The 27,338-nt window shown below is 39.4% G+C and overlaps 1 protein-coding gene and 1 long non-coding RNA gene across 3 annotated transcripts in view; both read right to left on the reverse strand.

The window, feature by feature from the left end:
- Positions 1–423: 423 nt before the first annotated feature.
- dedd1 (death effector domain-containing 1) overlaps positions 424–27,338 on the reverse strand; it is a 53,801-nt gene continuing 26,886 nt past the window's right edge. Inside the window, exon 5 of the mRNA XM_034174430.1 lies at positions 424–1,201. Coding sequence (XP_034030321.1) covers positions 837–1,201 — 365 coding nt within the window. The 3' untranslated portion in view covers positions 424–836. The remainder of the gene's footprint in view (positions 1,202–27,338) is intronic.
- On the reverse strand, positions 10,988–26,331 carry LOC117514134. 2 transcript variants are annotated; one of them, XR_004561814.1, is made up of 4 exons: positions 25,901–26,266; positions 16,638–16,701; positions 15,773–16,035; positions 10,988–11,081 (listed from the first exon to the last, which is right to left on the reverse strand). It is a non-coding gene; the product is annotated as an uncharacterized LOC117514134 (long non-coding RNA). The 2 variants fall into 2 exon arrangements; XR_004561813.1 differs by lacking the exon at positions 10,988–11,081 and having other exon boundaries at positions 14,979–16,035; positions 25,901–26,331.

Genomic DNA, 27,338 nt, shown 5'->3' on the forward strand with positions numbered 1-27,338 from the left:
ACTGCTGTCATCTACTAACAACTGTCATATCCACTGACCACAGCAATCACAAGTTGGGTTATCATGGCACACAGGACCCGGACTCTCAGCGCCTCTTATCTAGACGTGTGCAGGCACGCGGGCTGAGCTTGCTAAAGTTTGACTCAAAAGTCAGTCTGTCAAACTGCGCCAAATGTCACTAACTGAAGTTTGGGGGGGGGGGGGGGGGGGGGGGGGGCGAAGACTTCTGTCTTGTGAATGAGTTCCAATCAGGCACTCAACACTCATTTTTCCTGGAAAAGTTTGTACAGATCAAAAAGCCACAGCGACATCAGGATGAGCACAAATGTTTAGAAAAAGAAACAAGCTTGACCTTTACAATGTGTGTTCACAAATTTATGTAGTAATTGTATTTCTGACAAAACAGCTTTATTTCCTTCATTACAGACGGACATTATGAGCACCGACATGCTCCTCTCCTCTTCTGAAACTAGAATAATGGGCATTCTCTCCCATCTCTCCTTCATCCTGGAGTCCTAACAAGTGGTACCTATGCATCAGTCCCAATAGGGAAAATCACTTTTATTAAATTTCTGACTCAGGTTTCATTAAGAATGATCTGAAATGTGACTTTTCTGAAAAAGATGGGACCATTATGAACAAAATCAATGGTAAGTGCTGCCATCTACTGGTTATTACATGGATTACACAGGATGACAAAAATAACTGCTTACAAATAATCTCACGGGTATAATTAATATTGTACATGTACATGCTTTAACATTAATATAATAAACCCCAAAAGTCCCAGCGTACTATAAAGCCAAGTGAATTCCTTTGTGCCCACCATGTTTGGATTACGGCATTCTTTGAGCTCTCAGCACCCTTCGGCCTTCCTCGTAGTCATCCTGGTCCACGCTGATCAGCAGTCGTACACCCTCTGCACCCGCTGCCGTCCTCAAGGAGTCCGTAATGAAAACCCCTTTCAGGGCCTCCAGCAGGGCTCCGCTTAGATAGTCTCCCCAGAAGGCCTCCAGGTTGATCAGCTCTGTGAACTTAATCTCGCAGACGATGGAACCCAGATCTCTGGCACGTAGTAGAGAGTTGGCTTGGCTGAACAACTCAAACTGTCGCTCCAACGGCTGTCTTTTGTGAGAAGCCACACCATTGCGCAGTGCCGACTCGTGCTCCAGGTATTCAGCCCTGACACGCAGCCGGACATCTGTAAATGAAGAGGAAGGAGGGAGAGACAAAACCACGAAGGGGTTCGGTGGTAAAGTCAGAAGGGACAAAAGTAAAGACAGACAATGAGGGAAGATGGTAACGTGACGAATAACAGCTCCAAAATATAGTGGGGAAAATGGAAATGGCAAACCAAACCAGGACAGGGTGAAAGGTTTATTTTTTTTGGAAAGAGGTGCAGAAAATGTGAAATGACAATGGAAATATAAAATTGGACAGGTCAACATGACAGATGAGAAGGATGGGTCAAAAGATGAAAATAAAAAGGGAGAGAAGGGGAGAATACAAATAATAATAAAATTAAATACATAATGTATTCTACCTATGCTACAATAGAGTATTTTATTAAGCAGAAATGATAAAGGGAGATCAAGAGCAAAGCTCCCAGCAGAACATGACGACAAAGTAAGCATAGCGAGTGCAAAACTACATCAAAATAGTTCAGGATATTCACTTCAATTAAAACCTGAAGAAACGGAGAATGCTGCAGCACAGTGGAGCAAACCTCGTATTGTTTCAAGCATCACTGCAATACCAAGGAGATCGTGAAAACTTTGCTGCAAAACTTTAGGAATTAAGGGATTTTGTTTGGGGGGGGGGACACCAAGCTAAATGTTTTGCAATTAATGAATGTGGTCCATTTCTCTCCCCGACATGGTGCAGCTTTAAAGGTGAGCAGTGTGCTGAAGAACTGGAATGCAACTTCAGGACCTGATGCCTGAAAGTCTTCAGTGTAACACCCCCGTAGGGTTTGTTTTTTAAAGAAGAAAAATACTAACGCCATTACTTATAAGGACGCTTTCATTCAAATGAACTTTACTACATCAGGAAGGAAAGCAACTGCAACATAATAAAGGAAGGCATATGTATCCATGTGAAAATTCAGAAGCAGCAGAGTGGCTTTTGGCTCCAGAGCTGGTTTTAAGTCGCCTGCGAGTCAACATGTTCAACTCTTGACAAACAGATTGGCGGTCATGCAACAGTACAGCGAGAAATATCAGAGGATACATACTGTACTGCGCAAGTGCACTGCTGAGATCATCCCCCATGTCATTATTCCAGAGCTTGGAGTGGAAACCAGATGCTGATGACTTTTGCTGCAAAGAAAATTCATTCCTCCCACTCAAACTCCTTCAGCAGTGTTAAACAGTAACATCCATTTAACAGTAACAGTTTCATTGAAGTCTCATTTCAAGGTGGTGCAGAAACATTTCTTAAGCTTTTAAGACAATTTGGTTGTTGTGGTACAACGCAAAATCATAAGAGGTGGGTCGATATGGAAAATGGGGGATATATTTTTTTTTTTTTTTTTAATGCAGTGATCGATACATTTACTTTGACTTCTATTTCATTGCAAAGTGTATGAACCAAAGACATTTCATGTTTTGTGTGGTCAAGTTCATTTGTTAATATAGATCCATTCCTGTATTTAAGGCCTGAAATCATCACTTTTACAGTCTGTTTTCTTTAGACAAGTCAGGGGATGGATACATGAACATTTCCAAGTCACTGAATGTGTCTGACTTCATTTGTATCAACGATGAAGCTGACCACACAAAATGTGAAATATCTTCGGTTCATACTATCTGCAATGAAACAAAGTCAATGTAAGAATCACTGCAATGTTTTTTGTATTGTCCATATCATCCCAACTTTTTCTGATTTGGCATTATACACACACACACACACACACACACACACACACACACACACACACACACACACACACACACACACACACACACACACACACACACACACACACACACACACACACACACACACACACACACACACACACACACACACACACACACACACACACCGCAAAGAACCAAGTCCACACAAAACCTCCTTCAGCCCCTGTATGGAACAGGTTTAATAGTTTGGTAATTGTAACTTGTTTGTTTCTCTGGGGAACAGCACAGGACTCATGACAACCAAAGTCTGCAAAAGGCCAACATTAGAAATGCAAATGTTGAATTAATGTATCGATTTTGCATCTCTTAACATTTGTTGGGGAGCTATAAGCAAACACTGACTTTTGGCGTTCCTGCTTCATATGGCTGTTAATGAGGATGCAAAACAGACACAGGTCACCAAAAAGAAGCTTAATCAATGATGATTATACCAGTGTACAAATAAAGCTCTCTCACATAAGGCATGTGCATGCTGTTTAGAGGTACGTGTAGCACCTGCCACCAAATTCGCCCGCTATCTGGCACAAATATGTTACTGCTCATAACAAACGCATCATACACAATGCCACGTGGTTGCTGGCACTTGGCAGGGTGTGATGAGTGTTTTAAACATGTCCAAAACCCCACTCGGCTCCAAAAGCTGAGCTGTCTCCCCTTACACGGAATCCATAATAGAACAAAACAGACCAAGTTGATAAAACACAAGTCAGTAAGCATCAAATGACATGCTATGTTCAAAACCACTGGATGCCGCGCACACACCAGCAATCGCCGAAATTGGCAGCGTGCAATCTGTGTGAGAGAGGCTCAAGTTTCAACTGCAGGTCAATTACCAGTTTGCTTTTTTATTTTTTTATTTTGAAATGGAGGCACAGATTCACATTTGTACAGGGGTTTGCTACAACTATATCAGATGTTGACTTCAAGATTTTAAATTAAACACTATCACAGACAAACATATTTAAGGTCAAGGACCCCCCCCAAAAAAATTAATTCCTAAGTAAACTAATGTTGCACTTCATATGCTGGCTGTCCTTAAACACCACTGAGAAAAAAATATTTCTTCTCTCAGACCGTCATGGTTTTTTCCCCCTCATGAAGTATTTGACAGACTACATGGAACATTTTCACACTCACCAACAGACAAGTGAGATATTTAAGTGAAATATTTAATGTTCAAAACTGATACTTTTTGTTTTTGTGCAAATATTTGCTCATTTTGAAATGGATGCCCGCAACACATTTTTAAAAAGCTGGGACGGGGCAACAAAAGACTGGGAAAGTTGGTGAATGCTCAAAGAACACCCGTTTGGAACATTCCACAGGTGAACAGGTTAATTGGAAACAGGTGAGCGTCATGACTGGGTATAAAAGGAGCATCCCCAAAAGGCTCAGTCATTCACAAGCAAAGACGGGGCGAGGATCACCACTTTGTGAACAACTGAGTGAAAAAAATATTCAAACAGTTTAAGAACAATGTTTCTCAACGTTCAATTGCAAGGAATTTAGGGATTCCATCATCTACAGTCCATAATATAATCAGAAGATTCAGAGAATCTGGAGAACGTTCTACACGTACAGTAGTGTTCAGAATAATAGTAGTGCTATGTGACTAAAAAGATTAATCCAGGTTTTGAGTATATTTCTTATTGTTACATGGGAAACAAGATACCAGTAGATTCAGTAGATTCTCACAAATCCAACAAGACCAAGCATTCATGATATGCACACTCTTAAGGCTATGAAATTGGGCTATTAGTAAAAAAAAGTAGAAAAGGGGGTGTTCACAATAATAGTAGCATCTGCTGTTGAAGCTACAAACAAAACTATTACGTTCAAACTGCTTTTTTAACAATCCTGTCAATCACTAAACTAGTGTTTAGTTGTATAACCACAGTTTTCGATGATTTCTTCAGCATTCATGATATGCACACTCTTAAGGCTATGAAATTGGGCTATTAGTAAAAAAAAGTAGAAAAGGGGATGTTCACAATAATAGTAGTGTGGCATTCAGTTAGTGAGTTCGTCAATTTTGTGGAACAAACAGGTGTGAATCAGGTGTCCCCTATGTAAGGATGAAGCCAGCACCTGTTGAACATGCTTTTCTCTTTGAAAGCCTGAGGAAAATGGGACGTTCAAGACATTGTTCAGAAGAACAGCGTAGTTTGATTAAAAAACTTGATTGGAGAGGGGAAAACTTATACACAGGTGCAAAAAATGATAGGCTGTTCATCTACAATGATCTCCAATGCTTTAAAATGGACAAAAAACAAAACAAAACAGAGTCACGTGGAAGAAAACAGAAAACAACCATCAAAATGGATAGAAGAATAACCAGAAGGGCAAAGGCTCACCCACTGATCAGCTCCAGGATGATCAAAGACAGTCTGGAGTTACCTGTAAGTGCTGTGACAGTTAGAAGACGCCTGTGTGAAGCTAATTTATTTGCAAGAATCCCCCGCAAAGTCCCTCTGTTAAATAAAAGATGTGCAGAAGAGGTTACAATTTGCCAAAGAAAACATCAACTGGCCTAAAGAGAAATGGAGGAATATTTTGTGGACTGATAAGAGTAAAATTGTTCTTTTTGGGTCCAAGGGCCGCAGACAGTTTTGTAAGACGACCCCCAAACTCTGAATTCAAGCCACAGTTCATAGTGAAGACAGTGAAGCATGGTGGTGCAAGCATCATGATATGGGCATGTTTCTCATTTTCTCTCAAAAATTCTTGAAAGGGTAGTTGTAAAACAGCTAACTGATCATCTGCAGAGGAATGGTCTATTTGAAGAGTTTCAGTCAGGTTTTAGAATTCATCATAGTACAGAAACAGCATTAGTGAAGGTTACAAATGATCTTCTTATGGCCTCAGACAGTGGACTCATCTCTGTGCTTGTTCTGTAACACCTCAGGGCTGCTTTTGATACTGTTGACCATAAAATTTTATTACAGAGATTAGAGCATGCCATAGGTATTAAAGGCACTGCGCTGCGGTGGTTTGAATCATATTTATCTAATAGATTACAATTTGTTCATGTAAATGGGGAATCTTCTTCACAGACTAAGGTTAATTATGGAGTTCCACAAGGTTCTGTGCTAGGACCAATTTTATTCACTTTATACATGCTTCCCTTAGGCAGTATTATTAGACGGTATTGCTTAAATTTTCATTGTTACGCAGATGATACCCAGCTTTATCTATCCATGAAGCCAGAGGACACACACCAATTAGCTAAACTGCAGGACTGTCTTGGATGGCATTACCCTGACCTCTAGTAATACTGTGAGAAATCTTGGAGTCATTTTTGATCAGGATATGTCATTCAAAGCGCATATTAAAAAAATATGTAGGACTGCTTTTTTGCATTTACGCAATATCTCTCAAATTAGAAAGGTCTTGTCTCAGAGTGATGCTGAAAAACTAATTCATGCATTTATTTCCTCTAGGCTGGACTATTGTAATTCATTATTATCAGGTTGTCCTAAAAGTTCCCTGAAAAGCCTTCAGTTAATTCAAAATGCTGCAGCTAGAGTACTAACGGGGACTAGAAGGAGAGAGCATATCTCACCCATATTGGCCTCTCTTCATTGGCTTCCTGTTAATTCTAGAACAGAATTTAAAATTCTTCTTCTTACTTATAAGGTTTTGAATAATCAGGTCCCATCTTATCTTAGGGACCTCGTAGTACCATATCACCCCAATAGAGCGCTTCGCTCTCAGACTGCAGGCTTACTTGTAGTTCCTAGGGTTTGTAAGAGTAGAATGGGAGGCAAAGCCTTCAGCTTTCAGGCTCCTTTCCTGTGGAACCAGCTCCCAATTCGGATCAGGGAGACAGACACCCTCTCTACATTTAAGATTAGGCTTAAAACTTTCCTTTTTGCTAAAGCTTATAGTTAGGGCTGGATCAGGTGACCCTGAACCATCCCTTAGTTATGCTGCTATAGACGTAGACTGCTGGGGGGTTCCCATGATGCACTGAGTGTTTCTTTCTCTTTTTGCTCTGTATGCACCACTCTGCATTTAATCATTAGTGACTGATCTCTGCTCCCCTCCACAGCATGTCTTTTTCCTGGTTCTCTCCCTCAGCCCCAACCAGTCCCAGCAGAAGACTGCCCCTCCCTGAGCCTGGTTCTGCTCGAAGTTTCTTCCTGTTAAAAGGGAGTTTTTCCTTCCCACTGTAGCCAAGTGCTTGCTCACAGGGGGTCGTTTTGACCGTTGGGATTTTTACGTAATTATTGTATGGCCTTGCCTTACAATATAAAGCGCCTTGGGGCAACTGTTTGTTGTGATTTGGCGCTATATAAATAAAATTGATTGAACTGATTGATTGATGGATCAGTTTGGATTTGTCAAAATACTTGAAGAGGTCATGTTGCCTTATGCTGAAGAGGCCATGTCCTTGAAATGGGTGTTTCAACAAGACAATGACCCCAAGCACACGTTCTGGTTATTCTTCTATCCATTTTGATGGTTGTTTTCCGTTTTCTTCCACGCGACTCTGGTTTTTTTGTCCATTTTAAAGCATTGGAGATTATTGTAGATGAACAGCCTATAATTTTTTGCACCTGCGTATAGGTTTTCCCCTCTCCAATCAACTTTTTAATCAAACTACATTGTTCTTCTGAACAATGTCTTGAATGTCCCATTTTCCTCAGGCTTTCAAAGAGAAAAGCATGTTCAACAGGTGCTGGCTTCATCCTTAAATAGGGGACACCTAATTCACACCTGTTTGTTCCACAAAATTGACAAACTCACTGACTGAATGCCACACTACTATTATTGTGAACACCCCCTTTTCTACTTTTTTTTTTACTAATAGCCCAATTTCATAGCCTTAAGAGTGTGCATATCATGAATGCTTGGTCTTGTTGGATTTGTGAGAATCTACTGGTACCTTGTTTCCCATGTAACAATAAGAAATATACTCAAAACCTGGATTAATCTTTTTAGTCACATAGCACTACTATTATTCTGAACACTACTGTAAAAATGGCAAGGCTGAAAACCAACATTGAATGCCCGTGACCTTTGATCCCTCAGGTGGCACTACTTTAAAAACCAACATCATTGTGTAAAGGATATTACCGCGAGGGCTCAGGAACACTTTAAAAAAAAACATTGTCAATTAGCACAGTTTGTCACTATAAGTGCAAGTTCAAACGCTACCATGCAAAGCAAAAGCCATACATCAACAACATCCAGAAACGCCACTGCCTTCACTGGGCCCGAGCTCATTTGAAATGGACAGATGCAAAGTCGAAAAGTGTGCTGTGGTCTAATGACTCCACATTTCAAATTGTTTTTGGAAATCTTGGACGTCGTGTCCTCCAGACAGAAGAGGAAAAAGACCATCCAGATTGTTACCAGTGCAAAGTTCAAAAGCCAGCATCTCTGATGGTATGAGGGTGTGTTAGTGCCCATGGCATGGGCAACTTACACATCTATGATAGCACCATCAATGCTGAAAGGTACATCTAGGTTGGGGTTGTATATTAACGAATGAAAAGATGATCACATGAAACATGAACTATCTTGGACTCATATGGTTTACAATGAAATAAAAGTCAAATTTTCCCATTCAGTCCCAACTTTTTTGGGGGTTGTACACTATCTCATCTTGTTTCATTTTAACTCTATTGTGGTGGTGTACAGATATAAAATTTCAAGACTTGTGTCACTATTCAAACTCTTTGGTATCTGACTGTAAACCTTTATATACTAGGACAAGTTCATTTGATTCCTTATAACTACAACCCGCACTGTTGAACAACTGAAGTCGTACATCAAGCAAGAATGGGAAAGAATTCCACCTACAAAGCTTCAACAATTAGTGTCCTCAGTTCCCAAATGCTTATTGAGTGTTGTTAGAAGGAAAGGTGATGTAACACAGTGGTAAACATACCACTGTCCCAACTTTTTTGAAATGTGTTGCAGGCATCCATTTCAAAATGAGCAAATATTTGCACAAAAACAATAGTTTAAACATTAAATATCTTGTCTTTGTAGTGTATTCAATTGAATATAGGTTGAAGAGGATTTGCAAATCATCGTATTCTGTTTTATTTACATTTTACACAACGTCCCACCTTCAATGGAATTGGGGTTATACAGTATTCTGCTAAATGGCTGGGCACATTTATGAAGCCTTTTGAAAATGATGAAATCAAATATTGCTACGGTTAAGTAAATAAATTACATAAAAATGTGCAACCACTTTCTACCTTTAGAAATACACAATTTGTATGTAATAAAATGGCATTGTAATGCATTTTAGGTGGTCTCTGTGATTTATAACAAGATGAGGTTGTATGTAAGTCAATTTTGTACAATAATTTCATTATTATTTGTTTCTGTGAGATAATGTACCAGGGAGTACCACTATGACTTCATAACAGCTTTCTTTACTATAAATAAATAAATAAATAAATAAATAAATAAATAATAAAAATAAATGTAATTTGTATGGAACATAAATGTTTGGAAATTTTAATTATGATTTTCTGTTGACCCTTTATTAACAACATTTTAAGTACGTTAAAACATACAGTTTAGAATAGTGTGAGAAGGCAGTGAATTTGTTTATACAGGGCAGCTCTATAAAAACACTACAAGACCAACAACACCAGTGCCAAGGCGAAGCAAGAACCTCTGCTAATATGACACAAGCCGTCATCTCAGCTGGTTCACCAGTTGACAATTGTGACACTGGATCAAAGTTCATGGAGGGTCTATGGTCTAACAAGAGCAAAATTTCAGTAATCATATTCAGCACTATATTTGGTCCAAGATAAAGCCTTGACATCATAAGAGCCACACCATGGAACACAGTGATGCTGTTCAGTTACTTCTCTGCAGCCAGAACTGGCCTCAACACAGAGGAGCAAAATATCCAGAGATTCTGAATTAAGATGGTGAACTGCAATTTTGAGTTCCAATTAACATGACTATCCATTAACACATAAACACATTTTACTTTGTTCTTCAGTTAATCTGAATTTAAAACAACAACAAAATACAGTTTTTCCTGTGACTTCAATGGCATGCACAGCCAAAACAACTTCCCCAAACCATCTTAGTGTTAAAGACCGGAAGGGGTGTCGGAAAAAAATCGATTCACGTCCGAATCGTGATTCTTATTTATTACGATTCTGAATCGATCCAAAATGTCCAAGAATCGATTTTTTAAAAGCATTTTTTAAACATAATCTTGCTTACTTGCTGCGTGTACTGTTTGTCAGGCAACGGCTTCTGTACTACAGCGTCCCCACGAGGGGGGGGAGGGTGGTCCAGCGTGCTTCAAACACTTGTGCGCTGCAGAGTTCAGTGGCTGTAGCTTAGCATGGCGGACGAAGAGCTAATTCAGCCAGCACCGTCTTTGCTGAAGGCAAATGTTTGGGCGCATTTTGGATTTTATTATTTGCTGCGTAAGAAGGAGCTTGACATGACTTATGCAGTGTGCAGAATCTGCAAAATGAAAGTCAAGTACTTCGGAAACATTTCAAATCCGCAAGCCCACATGCTACACTATCACCCAGAGCTAAAAGAGGGGAGCAGCGTTATCTGCTGACTACTGACCAGCGCTTCGCTAAACTGCCAGCCAACTCTGAACGAGCAAAGCAGATGAGTAAATTTACATTTAGAATCACTTGATTAACCTTGTAAAGCTGCATTTTCTTAAACATAAACATTTTTTAAGTTATATAACTATTTCTCAGAGCCCTTTGAATCGAAAATCGATTCTGAATCGAATCGTCACCCCAAGAACTGGAATCGAATTGAATCGTGAGTTGTTGTACGATTCACATCCCTAAAGACCGGTGCATGCTTAACTGGACAAAAAGGATCAAAATTGGAGTGGATGTAGCTAACAAATATTTTACTTTTTTCATGTCTATGTTGGATTTTATTTAGACTGTCTTCCAGATAAATATGTGACATAAACAACAGTAAACAGATTGGCTGTTCAGCATAACACAAAATGTGTTTGTTTTTGTTGTTGTTTGTTTTTTTGAGGGGGATGAGGGGGAATCTGTGCCCTTCTGATATCTTTAATTTTTGTGTATACTGCATTGGAAATTAAGATACTTGAGCAAAACACAGGAAAAACGGGGCACACTTGGCAGAGACGTTCTCCTTGAGAGGCAAGTGTACTAACCACTTGCACCACTGTGGAAAGAAAACACAAAACAAGATAAATTTAAAGTATTACATAATTTAATTAACAGTATAATTTTATTTATAAATGCTATCTATGGAACCTACTCTGCCTATGTTAAATTCCCAATTCAAAACACCATTAATAACTGGGTTTAGCTGTACCACACACAGCCAGCACTGACTGCTGACAGCCCCCAAACAAATAAGCTAAACAGAACAGTTTCAGCAGTGTGAAAGTAGTTTAAAAAAAACTTTCATATTCGTATATTATCAGGTTAAAAGAAACTCGGGCAGAAAAAAAAAAAAATGGAAAAAGTGATTCAAATAGATGAGTTTTGAGAAGGGTTACAAAGGTTTTTCTTTTGCCAAAGAACCATAATGAGAGTTATTATCTTAAATGGAGAACATACAGTGAATCCAGAAAGTATTCATATTTTACACATTTTTTGTTATAGCCTTATTCCAAAATGGATAAAATTCATTTTTCTCTCAAACCTCTACACACAATAACCCATAAAGACAAGGTGAAAAAAGTTTTTTTTTTGTTTTTTGGGGTTTTTTTTTAGATTTTTGCACACACACACACAGTGAGGAAAATAAGTATTTGAACACCCTGCAGTTTTGCAAGTTCTCCCACTTAGAAATCATGGAGGAGTCTGAAATTTTCATCTTAGGTGCATGTCCACTGTGAGAGACATAAAAAAAAAAAAAAAAAAAAAAACTGGAAATCACAATATATGATTTTTTTTAATAATTTATTTGTATGTTACTGCTGCAAATAAGTATTTGAACACCTACCAACCAGCAAGAATTCTGGCTCACACAGACCTGTTAATTTTTCTTTAAGAAACCCTCTTATTCTGCACTTTACCTGTATTAATTGCACCTGTTTGAACTTATTACCTGTATAAAAGACACATGTTCACACACTCAATCAATCACACTCCAACCTGTTCACCACAGCCAAGACCAAAGAGCTGTCTAAGGACACCAGGGACAAAACTGTAGACCTGCACAAGGCTGGGATGGACTACAGGACAACAGGCAAGCAGCTTGGTAGAAGACAACAACTGTTATGATTATTTATTAGAAAGTGGAAGAAACACAAGATGACTGTCAATCTCCCTCGGTCTGGGATTCCATGCAAGATCTCACTTTGTGGGGTAAGGATGATTCTGAGAAAGCTCAGAACTACACAGGAGGACCTGGTCAATGACCTGAAGAGAGCTGGGACCACAGTCACAAAGATTACATTAGTAACACATGATGCTGTCATGGTTTAAAATTCTGCAGGGCAGCAAGGATCCCCCTGCTCAAGCCAGCGCATGTCCAGGCCCGTTTGAAGTTCACCAGTGACCATCTGGATGATCCAGAGGAGGCATGGGAGAAGGTCATGTGGTCAGATGAGACCAGAATAGAAATTTTTGGAATCAACTTCACTTACCATGTTTAGAGGATGAGAACAACCCCAAGAAAACCATCCCAACCGTGAAGCATGGGGGCAGAAACATCATACTCTGGGGGTGCTCTTCTGCAAAGGGGACAGGACGACTGCATCGTATTGAAGGGAGGATGGATGGGGTCATGTATTGCGGGATTTTGGCAAACAACCTCCTTCCCTCAGTAAGAGCATTGAAGATGGGTCATGGCTGGGTCTTCCAGCATGACAATGACCCCAAACACACAGCCAGGGGAACTAAGGAGGAGCTCCGTAAGAAGCATTTCAAGGTCCTGGAGTGGCCTGGCCAGTCTCCAGATCTGAACTCAATAGAAAAATCTTTGGAGGGAGCTGAAACTCCAAACCTGAAAGATGTAGAGATGATCTGTATGAAGGAGTGGACCAAAATCCCTGCTGCAATGTGTGCAAACCTGGAAAAACTACTGGAAACGTTTGACCTCTGTAATTGCAAACAAAGGCTACTGTACAAAATATTAACACTGATTTTCACAGGTGTTGAAATACTTATTTGCAGCAGTAACATACAAATAAATTATTAAAAAAAAAAAAATCTTACATTGTGATTTCCGGATTTTTTTTTTTTTTTTTTTAAGATTATGTCTCTCACAGTGGACATGCACCTAAGATGAAAATTTCAGACCCCTCCATGATTTCTAAGTGATAGAACTTGCAAAATCGCAGGGTGTTCAAATACTTATTTTCCTCACTGTATGGCAGTGTCCATGAGGGGGCCCACTCCCATGTAGCTATGAAGGACTAATTCTAAATTTATGAAAATACATCGATTCATTGTTGCAGGTAATTATACACAAATTATCAGCTAGTTATGAATGCTGTATCCCATTTCTGCTCATAAACATTCCTAAACCCTACATACTGTAGCTTTAAGGTTTTGTACCAACATGTAACTATTCACAGCCTTTGACGCAAAGCTCAAAATTGAGCTCAGGTGCATCCTGTTTCCATTGATCATCCTTGAGATGTTTCTACAGCTTAACTGGAGTCCACCTGAGGTAAATTCAGTTGACTGGACATGATTTGTAAAGACACACACCTGTCTACATAAAAGGTCCCACAGTTGACAGTGCATGTCAAAGCATAAACCAAACAGTCAAATGAACTGTCTGTAGACCTCAGAAATAGGATTGTCTTGAGGCACAAACCTGGGGAAGGGTACAGAAACATTTCTGCTTCTTTGAAGGTCCCAAAAAGCACAGTAGCCTCCATCATCCGTAATTGGAAGAAGTTCTGATCCATCAGGACTCTTCCGAGAGCTGGCTGCCCATCTAAACTGAGTGATCTGGGGAGAAGAGTCTGGGAGGTGACCAAGAAACAGCTGGTTACACTGTCACAGCTCCAGCATTCCTCTGTGGAGAGAGGAGAACCTTCCAGAAGGACAACCATCTTTGCAGCAATCCACCAACCAGGCCTGTATGGTAGAGTGGCCAGACGGAAGTCATTCCTTAGTAAAAAGCACATGACAACCCACCTCGAGTTTGCCAAAAGGGACCTGAAGGACTCTCAGACCATGAGAAACGAAATTCTCTGGTTTGATCAGACAAAGATTGAACTTTATGGCATGAATACCAGGAGTCATATTTGGAGGAAACCAGGCACTGCTCATCTTATGTACATGTGATTTATTAACTATTTTTCATAAATCTGCAAACATAAAAAAAAAAGCTATTCATGATGTCATTATGGGGTATTGAGAGTATAATTTTGAGAAAAAAAAATTAATTTACTCCATTTTGGAATAAGGCTGTAACATAACGTGGAAAAAGTGAAACACCGTGAATGCACTGTATAGTGCAACTCTGACCCTTCCCAGAAGTGTCTGACTGTCCATAGTTTACCCAGGGGAACAGTGACTACTCATTCAGAAATACACAGAAGAGCCAAGGTCACAATCCAAAGAACTGCAGGCCTTTCTCATATCAATAAAGGTCACCATAGAAAGCAAAAACTGCTGCTAAACCAAAAAAAATTTAAGGGCTTAATTTGCCAAAACATACCGTGATGACCCACAAACATTTTTTGGGAGAGTAAGTCAACAAATTATGAGCCAAAACTAAAACCATCTGGATGACAGTGACCCCCATTATATCCAGTGTAAAACACAACACAATATGTGTACAGTACATAAAGGTTTTTGGATTGGCCCAGTCAAATACCTGATTTGAACCCCACTGAAACTTTGAGGAAAAACATATTTACACTTCATGTTCAAACAACATCTAGTGTGGCTGAACTACAGCCACTCTAAAAATCAAAACTCATCACAATAAACAAATAAAAATTACTAGAGTGATGTGAAAGATGGATCTTGTTGCTACTAACGGTGGCACAAAATACTATTATATTTACTGGGAGAATTACCTTTTCCCATTGTAATACAGATGTTTATTAATTGTTTTGATGAATAAAAAGATGTTTACAGAGTTTGCATTTATTTTATGCTAAAAACAAAAAGGTTACAAAGACTGAAATAATTTAGGATATGCCTGAAAACAGAAGAAATATCTCTGCGAGACAGCAGTGGGTAACAATATGCCATGAAGGGCCAAGTGCAGGATTTATTTAAAAGACCTCATCTGTGAAATTACTTGTTGAGGTGATCTGCACCAATGAAAACGCTGCACTATCTTGGCAGACTGCTGACAACCCCTCCTCAAGATGCTAATTGGGCAGCCACAAGCTTATTAAGCATGTCGTTTCCCTAAATCACCAACTTTCATTTCGATGTTTCAGCCCAAATACAGACACACACTACCTTAAGAGCAGCTTTCTCTAAACGTTATAATTGAAAAGTTAAAAGTCTTACCAGTTGTTTTCATTTCTAATTCAACCTTCAATAGAGGCAGTGAAATATTAACTTAAAGTACTGTGAACAGTTCAACCTTTTGGATCATTACACTGCACTGAGGCTGTGGCTGCACTAAACGCCTGCCCTTCATGCATTTACAGTATTTACTGATGACCGCCATTTCTCCCATTCCATTTCATACTGAGCAGGATGGAGACTGCGATAGCGGCACAGAAGAGAAGGCCATTTAAAACCACAGGAATACAGTGATAGTCATTTTGTTAGGGTTACAGAGCACTTCACGCTTCATCAGACACAGAGACAGGACATTACGAAGCACAGCTTTCATTTTCTAGCGTTTAACACCAACTTTGTTTGGCCTCCTCCATCACACTCCAACCAAAGGGAAATAAATAAAGACAAAAGTTTCGGTACCCATTTACGAGGAGTCGCTTGGCATGAAGAACTTCAACTCTGTATCGATCCATGTTGCTGCTGAATGACTGACCGAGGGAGTGCTGAGTTAGGGGTGTATTGAGAGACTTCACCCCATCACTCCACCATCCCTCACCCTCCAAAAAATAAAAATAATTCACTCTGTACCATTTAGCGTAGTTAGAGCATTTAGTGCTCGTTCTCTCCCTCTCATTGTGTGTAAGGATACCATATTCCTGACACACAGGTTGGTCTGTTTAGAACTGCGAACACAGAGAAAGGAGAGAAAGGAGAGAGAGAGAGAGAGAAAAGCACAAGTAGGTTGGATCTCTGTCGAATGGTTTTGTCTTGTTTTTTTTTTCCAGCAACAAGCAGGCATGGCACAGCACACTTCCATTTGTTGTAGTAAGGTTTGATTCAAGCAAATGAAAAGTTAATCAGCCTACAACTGCCTTTATCATATTTCTATGACATAACATGATAGGGACTGATCATTGTGTCTGGAATGACTAACCATCACCACAGAATTACTTAAGATCCAATCAGAATACTTTTTTTTAGAAACTGTCCATTATAATAATAAAGGGCATTCAAAAGCACATTTATATTAAATTTGGGTGGCAATAGATAAATGAAAAATAAATAAATAAAATAAACTGTGACTGGAAAGGTACCATCACTTCATAGGCATGTGTAACAATAGTTACCACTGTCAGAATGTAAAAGAAACATTTCACTGAAAATGATGTTAGAAATGAATATGCCTAAAGTATTTGAGGTCCTTTTCACTGCTGGAAGCCAGTATTGGGTTGAACTGCCCCATTTGTCTCAGTTTCCTCTTGACAACTGCACACTGAGGACTCACATGGGACAGAGATAACAGCAGGAGCTTCCCTCAGCAAAGCAGTGGTGGGTTATTTTCCTCAGAACTGTTTGAATAAAAGGTAACACAGGAGCTTTTCAGATTCTCTGAGATGAAATGTTTATAACAGAGGTCTGACAATTTCAATTGCAGAATTTTTATAACCATTTGACTCAATCTGGTGGTGTAAGGACAAAACAGTAACATCATGAACAGTGGACTTTCAGAAACGTGGCCAACATACACCTTATTTGTCATCACAGGTTACAGCCTGTTTTCATTGCCCCAAGTAAAGACTGCCAGTGAACACCTGAAGTCACATTACTTACTAATAATATGAGACCCAAATCCCAACCAAGGACCCAGTGTAAACATCAACTGTCCATAACCTACAGTAACAGGAGCAGTTACAGTGTAAAGCTTCCACCTATGGTACAACCCCAATTCCAATGAAGTTGGGACATTGTGTAAAATGTAAATAAAAACAGAATACAATGGTTTGCAAATCCTCTTCAACCTATATTCAATTGAATACACCACAAAAGACAAAATATTTAATGTTCAAACTGATAAACTTTATTTTTGTGCAAATATTTTCTCATTTTGAAATGGATGCCTGCAACACATTTCAAAAAAGCTGGTACAGTGGTATGTTTACCACTGTGTTACATCACCTTTCCTTCTAACAACACTCAATAAGCATTTGGGAACTGAGGACACTAATTGTTGAAGCTTTGTAATTCTTTCCCATTCTTGTTTAATGTACAACTTCAGCTGTTCAACAGTCTGAGGTCTCCGTTGTCGTATTTTGCGCTTCATAATGCACCACACATTTTCAATAAGCGATAGGTCTGGACTGAAGGCAGGCCAGTCTAGTACTCGCACTTTTACTACAAAGCCATGCTGTTTAACACATGTAGAATGTGGCTTGGCATTGTCTTGCTGAAATAAGCAGGGACGTCCCTGAAAAAGACATTGCTTGAATGGCAGCATGTGTTGCTCCAAAACCTGGATGTACCTTTCAGCATTGATGGTGCCATCACAGATGTGTAAGTTGCCCATACCATGGGCACTAACACACCCCCATACCATCACAGATGCTGGCTTTTGAACTTTGTGCTGGTAACAATCTGGATGTTCTTTTTCTTCTTTTGTCTGGAGAACACAACGTCCATGATTTCCAAAAACAATTTGAAGTGTGGACTCATCAGACCACAGCACACTTTTCCAATTTGCGTCTGTCCATTTCAAATGAGCTTGGGCCAAGAGAAGGTGGCGGTGTTTCTGGATGTTGTTGATGTATAGCTTTTGCTTTGCACAGCAGAGTTTTAATCTGCACTTGTAGATGTAGTGACGAACTGTGTTAACTGACAATGGTGTTCTGAAGTGTTCTTGAGCCCACGCGGTAAGATCCTTTACACAATGATGTCGGTTTTTAATGCAGTGCCGCCTGAGGGATCGAAGGTCACGGGCATTCAATGCTGGTTTTCAGCCTTGCTGCTTACATGTATAAAGTTCTCCAGATTCTCTAAATCTTCTGATTATATTATGGACTGTAGATGATGGAATCCCTAAATTCCTTACAATTAAATGTTGAGAAACATTGTTCTTAAACTTTTGGACTATTTTTTCACGCAGTTGTTCACAAAATGGTGATCCTCATCTTTGCTTGTGAATGGCTGAGCCTTTTGGGGATGCTCCTTTTATACCCAATCATGACACTCACCTGTTTCCAATTAAGTGTTCTTTGAGCATTCATCAACTTTCCCAGTCTTTTGTTTCCCTGTCCCAATTTTTTTGAAATGTGTTGCAGGTATCCATTTCAAAATGAGCAAATATTTTCACAAAAACAAAAAAGTCTATCAGTTTGAACATTAAATATCTTGTCTATGTGGTGTATTCAATTGAATATAGGTTGAAGAGGATTTGCAAATAATTGTATTCTGTTTTATTTACATTTCACACAACATCCCAACTTCACTGGGTTGTAAAAGGAACTGCGATCATAAGAAGAAAATCTCACACTGTGTTGTTTCCACAATTACATTTTTTTGTGAAATTATTCAATATAGTAGTTTCACATATTTTCATGCGCTGACTGCTTCACTCTCCCTCCACGTTTTTAGTGCTTTCTTCATGAATGCTGCAGCTCAAATAACACTTTGCAGTAGGAAATGATTATGCACTTTGATGTGGAAGCTAAAACCTGCAGATGCTGTCACACTCATTTCTGCTATGTACTACATACTTAGATCAGAACATAAATGTCCAACCCTGATCATAGTTACTAACCTAAATTTTAAATGCAATATGTTATAATGACTGTTTTATCGCCTACCTCTACAGTGCATACAGTCCAGTCAAAATGGACAAGATAAAAAAAGATGAATAAAAAGTTGAAAACTGGTGTATGCAGTCCTCTCAGTAGCCCTGAGAACATACCATGTATCCTCCTTGAGCTTTTATCATTGTGACATCTTTTATATTTATGAGAAATGGCATTATCTGTGTTATTATATGGTATGGGATTTTCCCAACTTCTGATTGGCCCATTCACCACTTTCTGAGCTGTACCACATGCCGAGTTGACCGCTGGTGGAGCCGAGTAGACGGCGTGTGCAAAGCAAGTACACCTCGCATGCAGCATAGCGCTAACTAATCGAGTGGCACCTTCTATTGATAACGACCAATCAGATAACGCGGCGAACAGAAGATCTTAATGTCATCATTCTATTTATATCGTAATAGGCTAGCATGTTGAATTCCCCAACAGTTAGTAAGATTAGCGATTTTCACTAGAATACTGAAAAACAGAAAAATTCTCATCAGATTACGTTCCACAATCCAGGCGAGGGGTTCTACCCAATTTTTCAAACTTGAGGGCTTGAGTTGTCCAGCACAGTGGATTAGTGGTTAGCACTGTTGCCTCACAGCAAGAAAGTCATGGAATTGATTCCCACCTGTGGCCTTTCTGTGTGGAGTTTGCATGGGTTCCCTCCGGGTGCTCCGGCTTCCTCCTCCATCCAAAAGACATGCAGGTGAGGTGAATTGGAAACTTTAGAATTGTTCGTAGGTGTATCTGAGCACACACGAGTGTGAATGTGTTTGTCTGTCTATATGTGGCCTAATAATAAAAGAAAATAACAATATTAATAATACTGATAATAATCATAATAATATTAACCATGTATATATGATAATAAGAACCTAAACAATTTATGAATAAATTAAGACAGTAAGTTAACATAAAATAATTATGTAGATCAAGCGGGTAGTGTATTACTGACACACTGTAATCCTACATACAGAGAATATCTCTGCTTCCTCCGTCTTCTCTGCCATCTTCTCAGATTAGGCTTCTTAAAAGTCCTCCTCCCTACTCTTATCAGTTTGGCACCTTAGGAGCTCTCTTAAGGCCTAAGGTGCTTTGCGGACAACTTTCATCTTACCAAGATAAAATTTTAATAAATGTCTAAGAATTCAAGGAATTCTAAGATTTTTCTTAGAATAACTTCACTAGGAGCTATTTTTAGCCTTAGCTGCTTCATGGATATGGGCCCTGGATTTTAACATGCCTAAAAAGCCCTCTGTTTCACTCCTGCTCGGAACCATAGACTGTATAAATACACACGTTAGACTCTAGGTTCATGCGTCTGTCCTGGATCAATGAGACTCTGTTATTACAAAAAGGACAATTTATTCATTTCATGTGAAGTAAATCATACCAGATTCTGGGGTTCTCACTGTCCTGAAGTCATGCAGAAACTCGTTCAGGAAAGAGACCCCGAACACAGTTTACAGTAAGGTTTTTATAGGTTTTCTAATGTTTCCATTGACACTGAAGTGAAACCACTGGCTGCTGTTACGTCTTTTTACATGATAAAAAGACAACAAAAGCTAATAGCTTTTACAAGATATACTTTTGGTGCAAACAAATATCTTAACATTATAGTAAATTACTGTGCAGATATCAGGAACACATTGACCCAGTGCAAAGTTGCTGACAGTCATCACTCATAACCTCACATAACACCCAGCAGTAATGCAACAATGTAGTTACATGGGTTTAGAGAGTTTGAAATCGATAATACTACAACCCCTGGAATCACCGGCCTCGGAGGATGTTCATTCAGTTGTTTAATTTTGTAGAAAAAAAGCAGATCACAGACATGACACAAAACTAAAGTCATTTCAAATGGCAACTTTCTGGCTTTAAGAAACACTATAAGAAATCAGGAAAAAAAAATTGTGGCAGTCAGTAGCGGTTACTTTTTTAGACCAAGCAAAGGGAAACAAATATGGAATCACTCAATTCTGAGGAAAAAATTATGGAATCATGAAAAACAAAAGAACGCTCCAACACATCACTAGTATTTTGTTGCACCACCTCTGGCTTTTATAACAGCTTGCAGTCTCTGAGGCATGGACTGAATGAGTGACAAACAGTACTCTTCATCAATCTGGCTCCAACTTTCTCTGATTGTTGTTGCCAGATCAGCTTTGCAGGTTGGAGCCTTGTCATGGACTATTTTCTTCAACTTCCACCAAAGATTTTCAGTTGGATTAAGATCCGGACTATTTGCAGGCCATGACATTGACCCTATGTGTCTTTTTGCAAGGAATGTTTTCACAGTTTTTGCTCTATGGCAAGATGCATTATCATCTTGAAAAATGATTTCATCATCCACAAACATCCTTTCAATTGATGGGATAAGAAAAGTGTCCAAAATATCAACGTAAACTTGTGCATTTATTGATGATGTAATGACAGCCATCTCCCCAGTGCATTTACCTGACATGCAGCCCCATTTCATCAATGACTGTGGAAATTTACATGTTCTCTTCAGGCAGTCATCTTTATAAATCTCATTGGAACGGCACCAAACAAAAGTTCCAGCATCATCACCTTGCCCAATGCAGATTTGAGATTCATCACTGAATATGACTTTCATCCAGTCATCCACAGTCCACGATTGCTTTTCCTTAGCCCACTGGAACCTTGTTTTTTCTGTTTAGGTGTTAATGATGGCTTTCGTTTAGCTTTTCTGTATGTAAATCCCATTTCCTTTAGGCAGTTTTCTATCTTGACACTTTGATGTCTTCCTTGGTTTACCAGTATGTTTGCCTTTAACAACCTTCCCATGTTGTTTAGACACAGCTGACTGTGAACAACCAACATCTTTTGCAACATTGCGTGATGATTTACCCTCTTAAGAGTTTGATAATCCTCTCCTTTGTTTCAATTGACATCTCTTGTGTTGGAGCCATGATTCATGTCAGTCCACTTGGTGCAACAGCTCTCCAAGGTGTGATCACTCCTTCTTAGATGCAGACTAACAAGCAGATCTGATTTGATGCAGGTGTTAGTTTTGGGGATGAAAATTTACAGGGTGATTCCATAATTTTTTCCTCAGAATTGAGTGAGTCCATATTTTTTTCCCTCTGCTTGGTCTAAAAAAGTAACCGTTACTGACTGCCACAGTTTTTTTTCCTGATTTCTTATAGTGTTTCTTAAAGCCAGAAAGTTGCCATCTGAAATGACTTTAGTTTTGTGTCATGTCTGTGATCTGCTTTTTTCTACAAAATTAAACAACTGAATGAACATCCTCCAAGGCCGGTGATTCCATAATTATTGCCAGGGGTTGTATATGACATACGTATTTCTAAGGTATTTATTAATACACAACAGACAAAGTCTGCGTAATGTCACCCATAGGTTTTCTACACAGACCTGGAACAGCCGATATGAAGCCCATATAGGCTGCACTGACACGATCATGATGAACCCATTAATGAATAAAGAGGTGCAGCATGGATGACTCAGTTGTCTGATGAAAGAAGCGTGAACACATGCATATCTTTGGGTACGAACCAAACAAAGCTAACTAACCTCAGTTTGGGTGTTTATTAAATCATATTTTCGGGAACTGTGCAAGGGTTCCCATAATGGTTTGCATTGGAGTAGGCATTAAAGGTTATGAGTCACTTACTTTCTTGTTACATTAAAGAGACCTAATGGATCAGGCTACTAAAAGTCCTAATGTCATTAGCAAACAACATTAAATAAGATGAGAATTTCACTCAACACAAATACTGCAGCTAGGACATCTTAGATGATCCACCAGGACATTTTACCACACAACAAGCCATATTATTCCAAGTGTTTGTAATAAAATGCTCAAATCGACAAATACAGCCTCCACATCAAGTGGCGCTGAGGACATTATGAGAGGTGCACAAGCTGGGCTCAGCAACCACACCCCTATCATACATACCTTTATGACTTAAAACATCTTAAACTAAGAAATTTGAAGAACAAAAAAACATCCCCTGTCCAGTTGTTACAGAGGGAGAGACTATCTACACAGAACAAAACAGTTTTGTTTTTTTTGTACCAGGCTGTAAACATGTTTATTTCTGCTCCCTTTTGGAGCAAGCCTCAAGCGGCCAGTCAAGGAACTGTAACTTTTTGCCTGCTTCCTCACAACAGGCGGTTTCTGTGTCTGTAGCTTTAAATGCCCATGCTTGTGTCTGACCATGCCCCTTTTCAGAAGGGGATGTGGCTTGGGCTTTCCAAAAATCAGCACAATGTCACACTGGTGTTTGCAAAGGAATAAGCCATTCCTTTCAAGTTTTTACAATTCTATGTTCACAGAAATTTAGGCAAAAATCAATGATTTACAGCATTATTATTACTATTTTTTAGAATGCTGCAAATTTTCTCATTTACTGCATAAATTGTGCATAAAATGAACAACAACAACAACAAAAATCCTCCTCATTCATGGCCACTGTTGCACTGCTACATTCCATGTTGAAAATGACCAGCAACAAGTCTCATCTACAGTCACAGAGGTCCACAGGGCCAACCGGGGCCAAATGATTTCGCACTCTTTGCAATAAAATACTTCAACACCAAAGAAAGTCCACAGCATATTACCATTTACAAGGAATTAAACAACACTCGAAACGCACTTGAACACACAGAAACAAACAACAGTGACTGAACTTCAAGCAAGAATGACGGTGGCAGGAGCTGAACAAGAAAAATTAAGAATCTGTTTTATTATATTGTTGTATCTTTCAATGTAATATTTTGGTTCACAGAGTCCAAATGTGTCATGAATCAGTGCTTCATAAAACCCCACTTGAAGATACTATGAAGTATCATGCGGTCAGAGACAGCCAACCGCAGGGTAGCATTAATGTCATAATAACAATGATAGCTGGTCAAAGGGGGTAAAAATGTCAGAGTGGTGTTAGCTATGACAAAATTAGAGTCTCTCATTTAAGTTTCATTTACTGTCTTTTTAGTGTTGAAACTGTGACTCCCAGGCTTCACTAAAAGTGGGGTTAAAAGCTTCATGAGGTGTTATACTAATGCTAGGTTCAAGATGACTCAGAAAACCCAACTTAGAAAGTTCTGTGTTCCAAAACCATGTGTTGGTCACTTGATGAACTCTGAAGTCAATATAGACTCACACAGTAGCATATTCTAGTTTTGTTATCTTTACAACAAGCACATAAATAAATTGTTACAACTGCTCGCTGTGGATGAGCAAGATGGAACATGTGTTTGATGAGTGCATTACTATTTGCAGTCTAGACACAGTGAAAATATCAATTATTGCCGATGTCCTCACAAAAGTTACAACACTGCCAAGAATGCAAACATATCACAGACAAAAGTAAATAACTGACATTTGTAGTATTACGGTTTCAACAGTCATGACGGAAGATGTCATGATTGTAATTCTTATGATGATAATTTAGATAAATTGGAGCATTGAAATTCCAGAGTTTCTGAGCAAAAATTAATGAATCAATAAACAAGTCCAACCTAACTATATGTTTTCCTTGTTTGAGCTTGTAATTTGCAACTTTACGACATGTGACGAATGCAGCATAACATCATCTTCTGCTGTTTCGTTAGGGGTCACCACAGCAGCTTGTCATCCTGACAGCTACTGGTCGAATAATTTAGCCCAATACAATAATGTGATCAAAACATTTCTTTTGCTACTCTAGCAAGTAATATTATTTAAATGGTCTATAATAAGGAAAAAAAGAAATCACAAAATACGTCACACATTTTTAGAAAACACCCCCATAAAGTCAGACAATTTGTTTTCATTCATTATCTATTTGTGATCAGGGAAATGAAATCAGACTCTTCTGAAATGGACATTTCTCTAACAAAAGAACGCAGACAATGACTGATGTTTTACCAGAACTTGGGGCAACCACTTCTCCGGTTTTGTGATGCACTGTTTCCCTCTCACTGTGGGAAAGGAATGGCACTAGCCCCCTGCATGTAAAGGTACTTTTTAACTGATCCTGAAAACCAACCATAAACTGGCACAGTCTGTAATCTGGTTTGTTGGTGTATTATGTGTAAAAACTTGAACATTTTTAACTTTCTATGAAACAGATGGGCAAAATGTGTGATAGTTGACAGTCAGCTGCATACCATGTGAATGCAGCATCAAGTTTTTTTTTTTTTTGGTGTGCGGTGGGGAGGGGGGGGGGGGGGGCACCTGTGTGGTATTTGCAAAGAAGTATTTGAAAGAGCTATCCGACCACTCACAGTGCTGTAACAAAGGCATTGAGCAGGGTGGAAGTAAATGGAAAGACATGTTATCCCAAAAGAATGTTGTGCCCCACCTATCAGTAGCATATTTTTATGCCTCCATTTGAATTTCAGAAGACCTTAACTATGAAACAATACTTTACCATAATTGTAATATGCCTTTTTCAACAAATCGTGCAGCCTTTATATTTTTCACAACTTGTAAACACCACCTTGTGGTTTAGAGTGACAGATTGACAGTCTCAATGTGACTCTTACATTGTCAAGGTAGCATGTTGGCCATGATGGTGAAAATGTCCTGTCACATTTACCACAACTAATTATACTTGAGGTTCCAGAAAATTTGTTAAGGACCATTAACAAATTCAAACTAAACTATCAATAAATACAGCCACATTTAAATGGAGCTGACTGACATCTAATCTCTAGAGAAACGTTTGAATGCTGGTGACGTCAGGATTGTCACTTCTGTAAAACACCAACCTTGTTACAAATAAAGAATTAATGTTTTCATTCACAGCGTTCAGCACCACAGAACATTATGGAGCAACGTCTTGGCAGCAAATTGTGTTTTGTGAGAGAGACAGGAGGGAGGACAGCTATAATGATATACAGGCATCGAATACACAGTAGGAGCACCGCCCCCTGTCATAACAAGGGAGGGGCCTTCTTTTACCTTAGGCAATGGCCCAGAGTGTGAGAGCGCACGACTGAGCTGATCTCACACACACACCACAGTGTGCATGAGGAGAGTGGAGCGACAGACATTTTTGTTTTGTTCCTCAGTATCCCCCCTCTCTCTCCATGATCCTTTGTGTCTTAGGTTACTCGGTCTGAGTCAAATCCTTAGTCAACCTGGTGGAATCAAATGTGGAATCAAGAGAGCAACATGTTCAGGGACACAAGCACATCACTCTTATCCTTAATAACTATGAAGGGCTGTCTTCATTGTTTGAGTTTGAGCAAGAATCATCATGTCATATTTGCAATAAGGACATCTGACTAACAGGTGATGGTCGTTAATCAAAGGGAATCCCCGATGTTTCGATCAATAAACAAACAAAATACACACAAGTGGTGACTAATATGAAAATGATCTCAGCTCTTACAGTTTTAATGCTGCGTTTACACATAACAACGAAAAGTCACGAATGCCACGAAGTATACATTCTTGGCCACTGATCACAAATGTGATGATTCGGGGCAGAGGCGTCAGGTTTCCACAGGAACGTCTGCAACCTGTTACCACGCATTATGATTAATGGCACGTGTTCCTGGAGAATTATCAGGAACCATTCCGTACAGTCAAGAATAATTTTCCGCGCTGTTGTGTGCTGTTATGCGCAATAGCGCAGAACAGCTCATCATTACGTTCTGTCACATTGTGAATGAGGTGAATTGTCTCCACACACACCATTATTCATCCTACCATTAGCTGCTGAGCAATTCAGATCACTCCAGTTTGCTCCTCAAAATCTCGATTAATCCACAGCAGAACTTTGTGACTGCATGCTTAGTTGGGCTCTGTGCCATGGAGTGGTGCAGAGAGGAGGAGTAGACCGAGAGAGCCAGATGTGTGGCTCCACGCAGCTCTCATCTCACTCGTTTTCCCAAACATCAGGCACAGCAGCAACAGCAGGTGGAACACCTGCAGGAGCACGCTGATGAACACTGGAATGAGACTTTTAGCCGACTTGGCATCACTGTCCTTCAGCATACTGCAGCAATGAAACTGAATGCGGTGCAGCAGGGTTTAATTGTGCGCATGTCAGAGAAGAAGGCTGTTGCTCTCTATTAAGGATCACCAATCAAGACGGATCAACACTTTCAGTGGCGACCTCCACAACATGAGACAAATTGAGGGTGATGCGTGACATTCGTGGAAGATTTTTTGACAGCCTAAAACATGTGCCACGAAAATCACAAATGTCACACACCACACACTAACGCACTATTAAGAAACCTATTCAGATGCATTAAGTCACATTAAGAATATCAGGAATGTGCCAAGAATGATGGAAATATGACATTCATAATGTGTCCTGGCTATGTGTAAACGCAGTATAAGAGAAACTTGCAATAATTAAAACCCAGAGAACTGCTGAAAAGGGTGC

This window comes from Thalassophryne amazonica, chromosome 7 (assembly GCF_902500255.1).
Source record: "Thalassophryne amazonica chromosome 7, fThaAma1.1, whole genome shotgun sequence".
NCBI lineage: Eukaryota > Metazoa > Chordata > Actinopteri > Batrachoidiformes > Batrachoididae > Thalassophryne > Thalassophryne amazonica.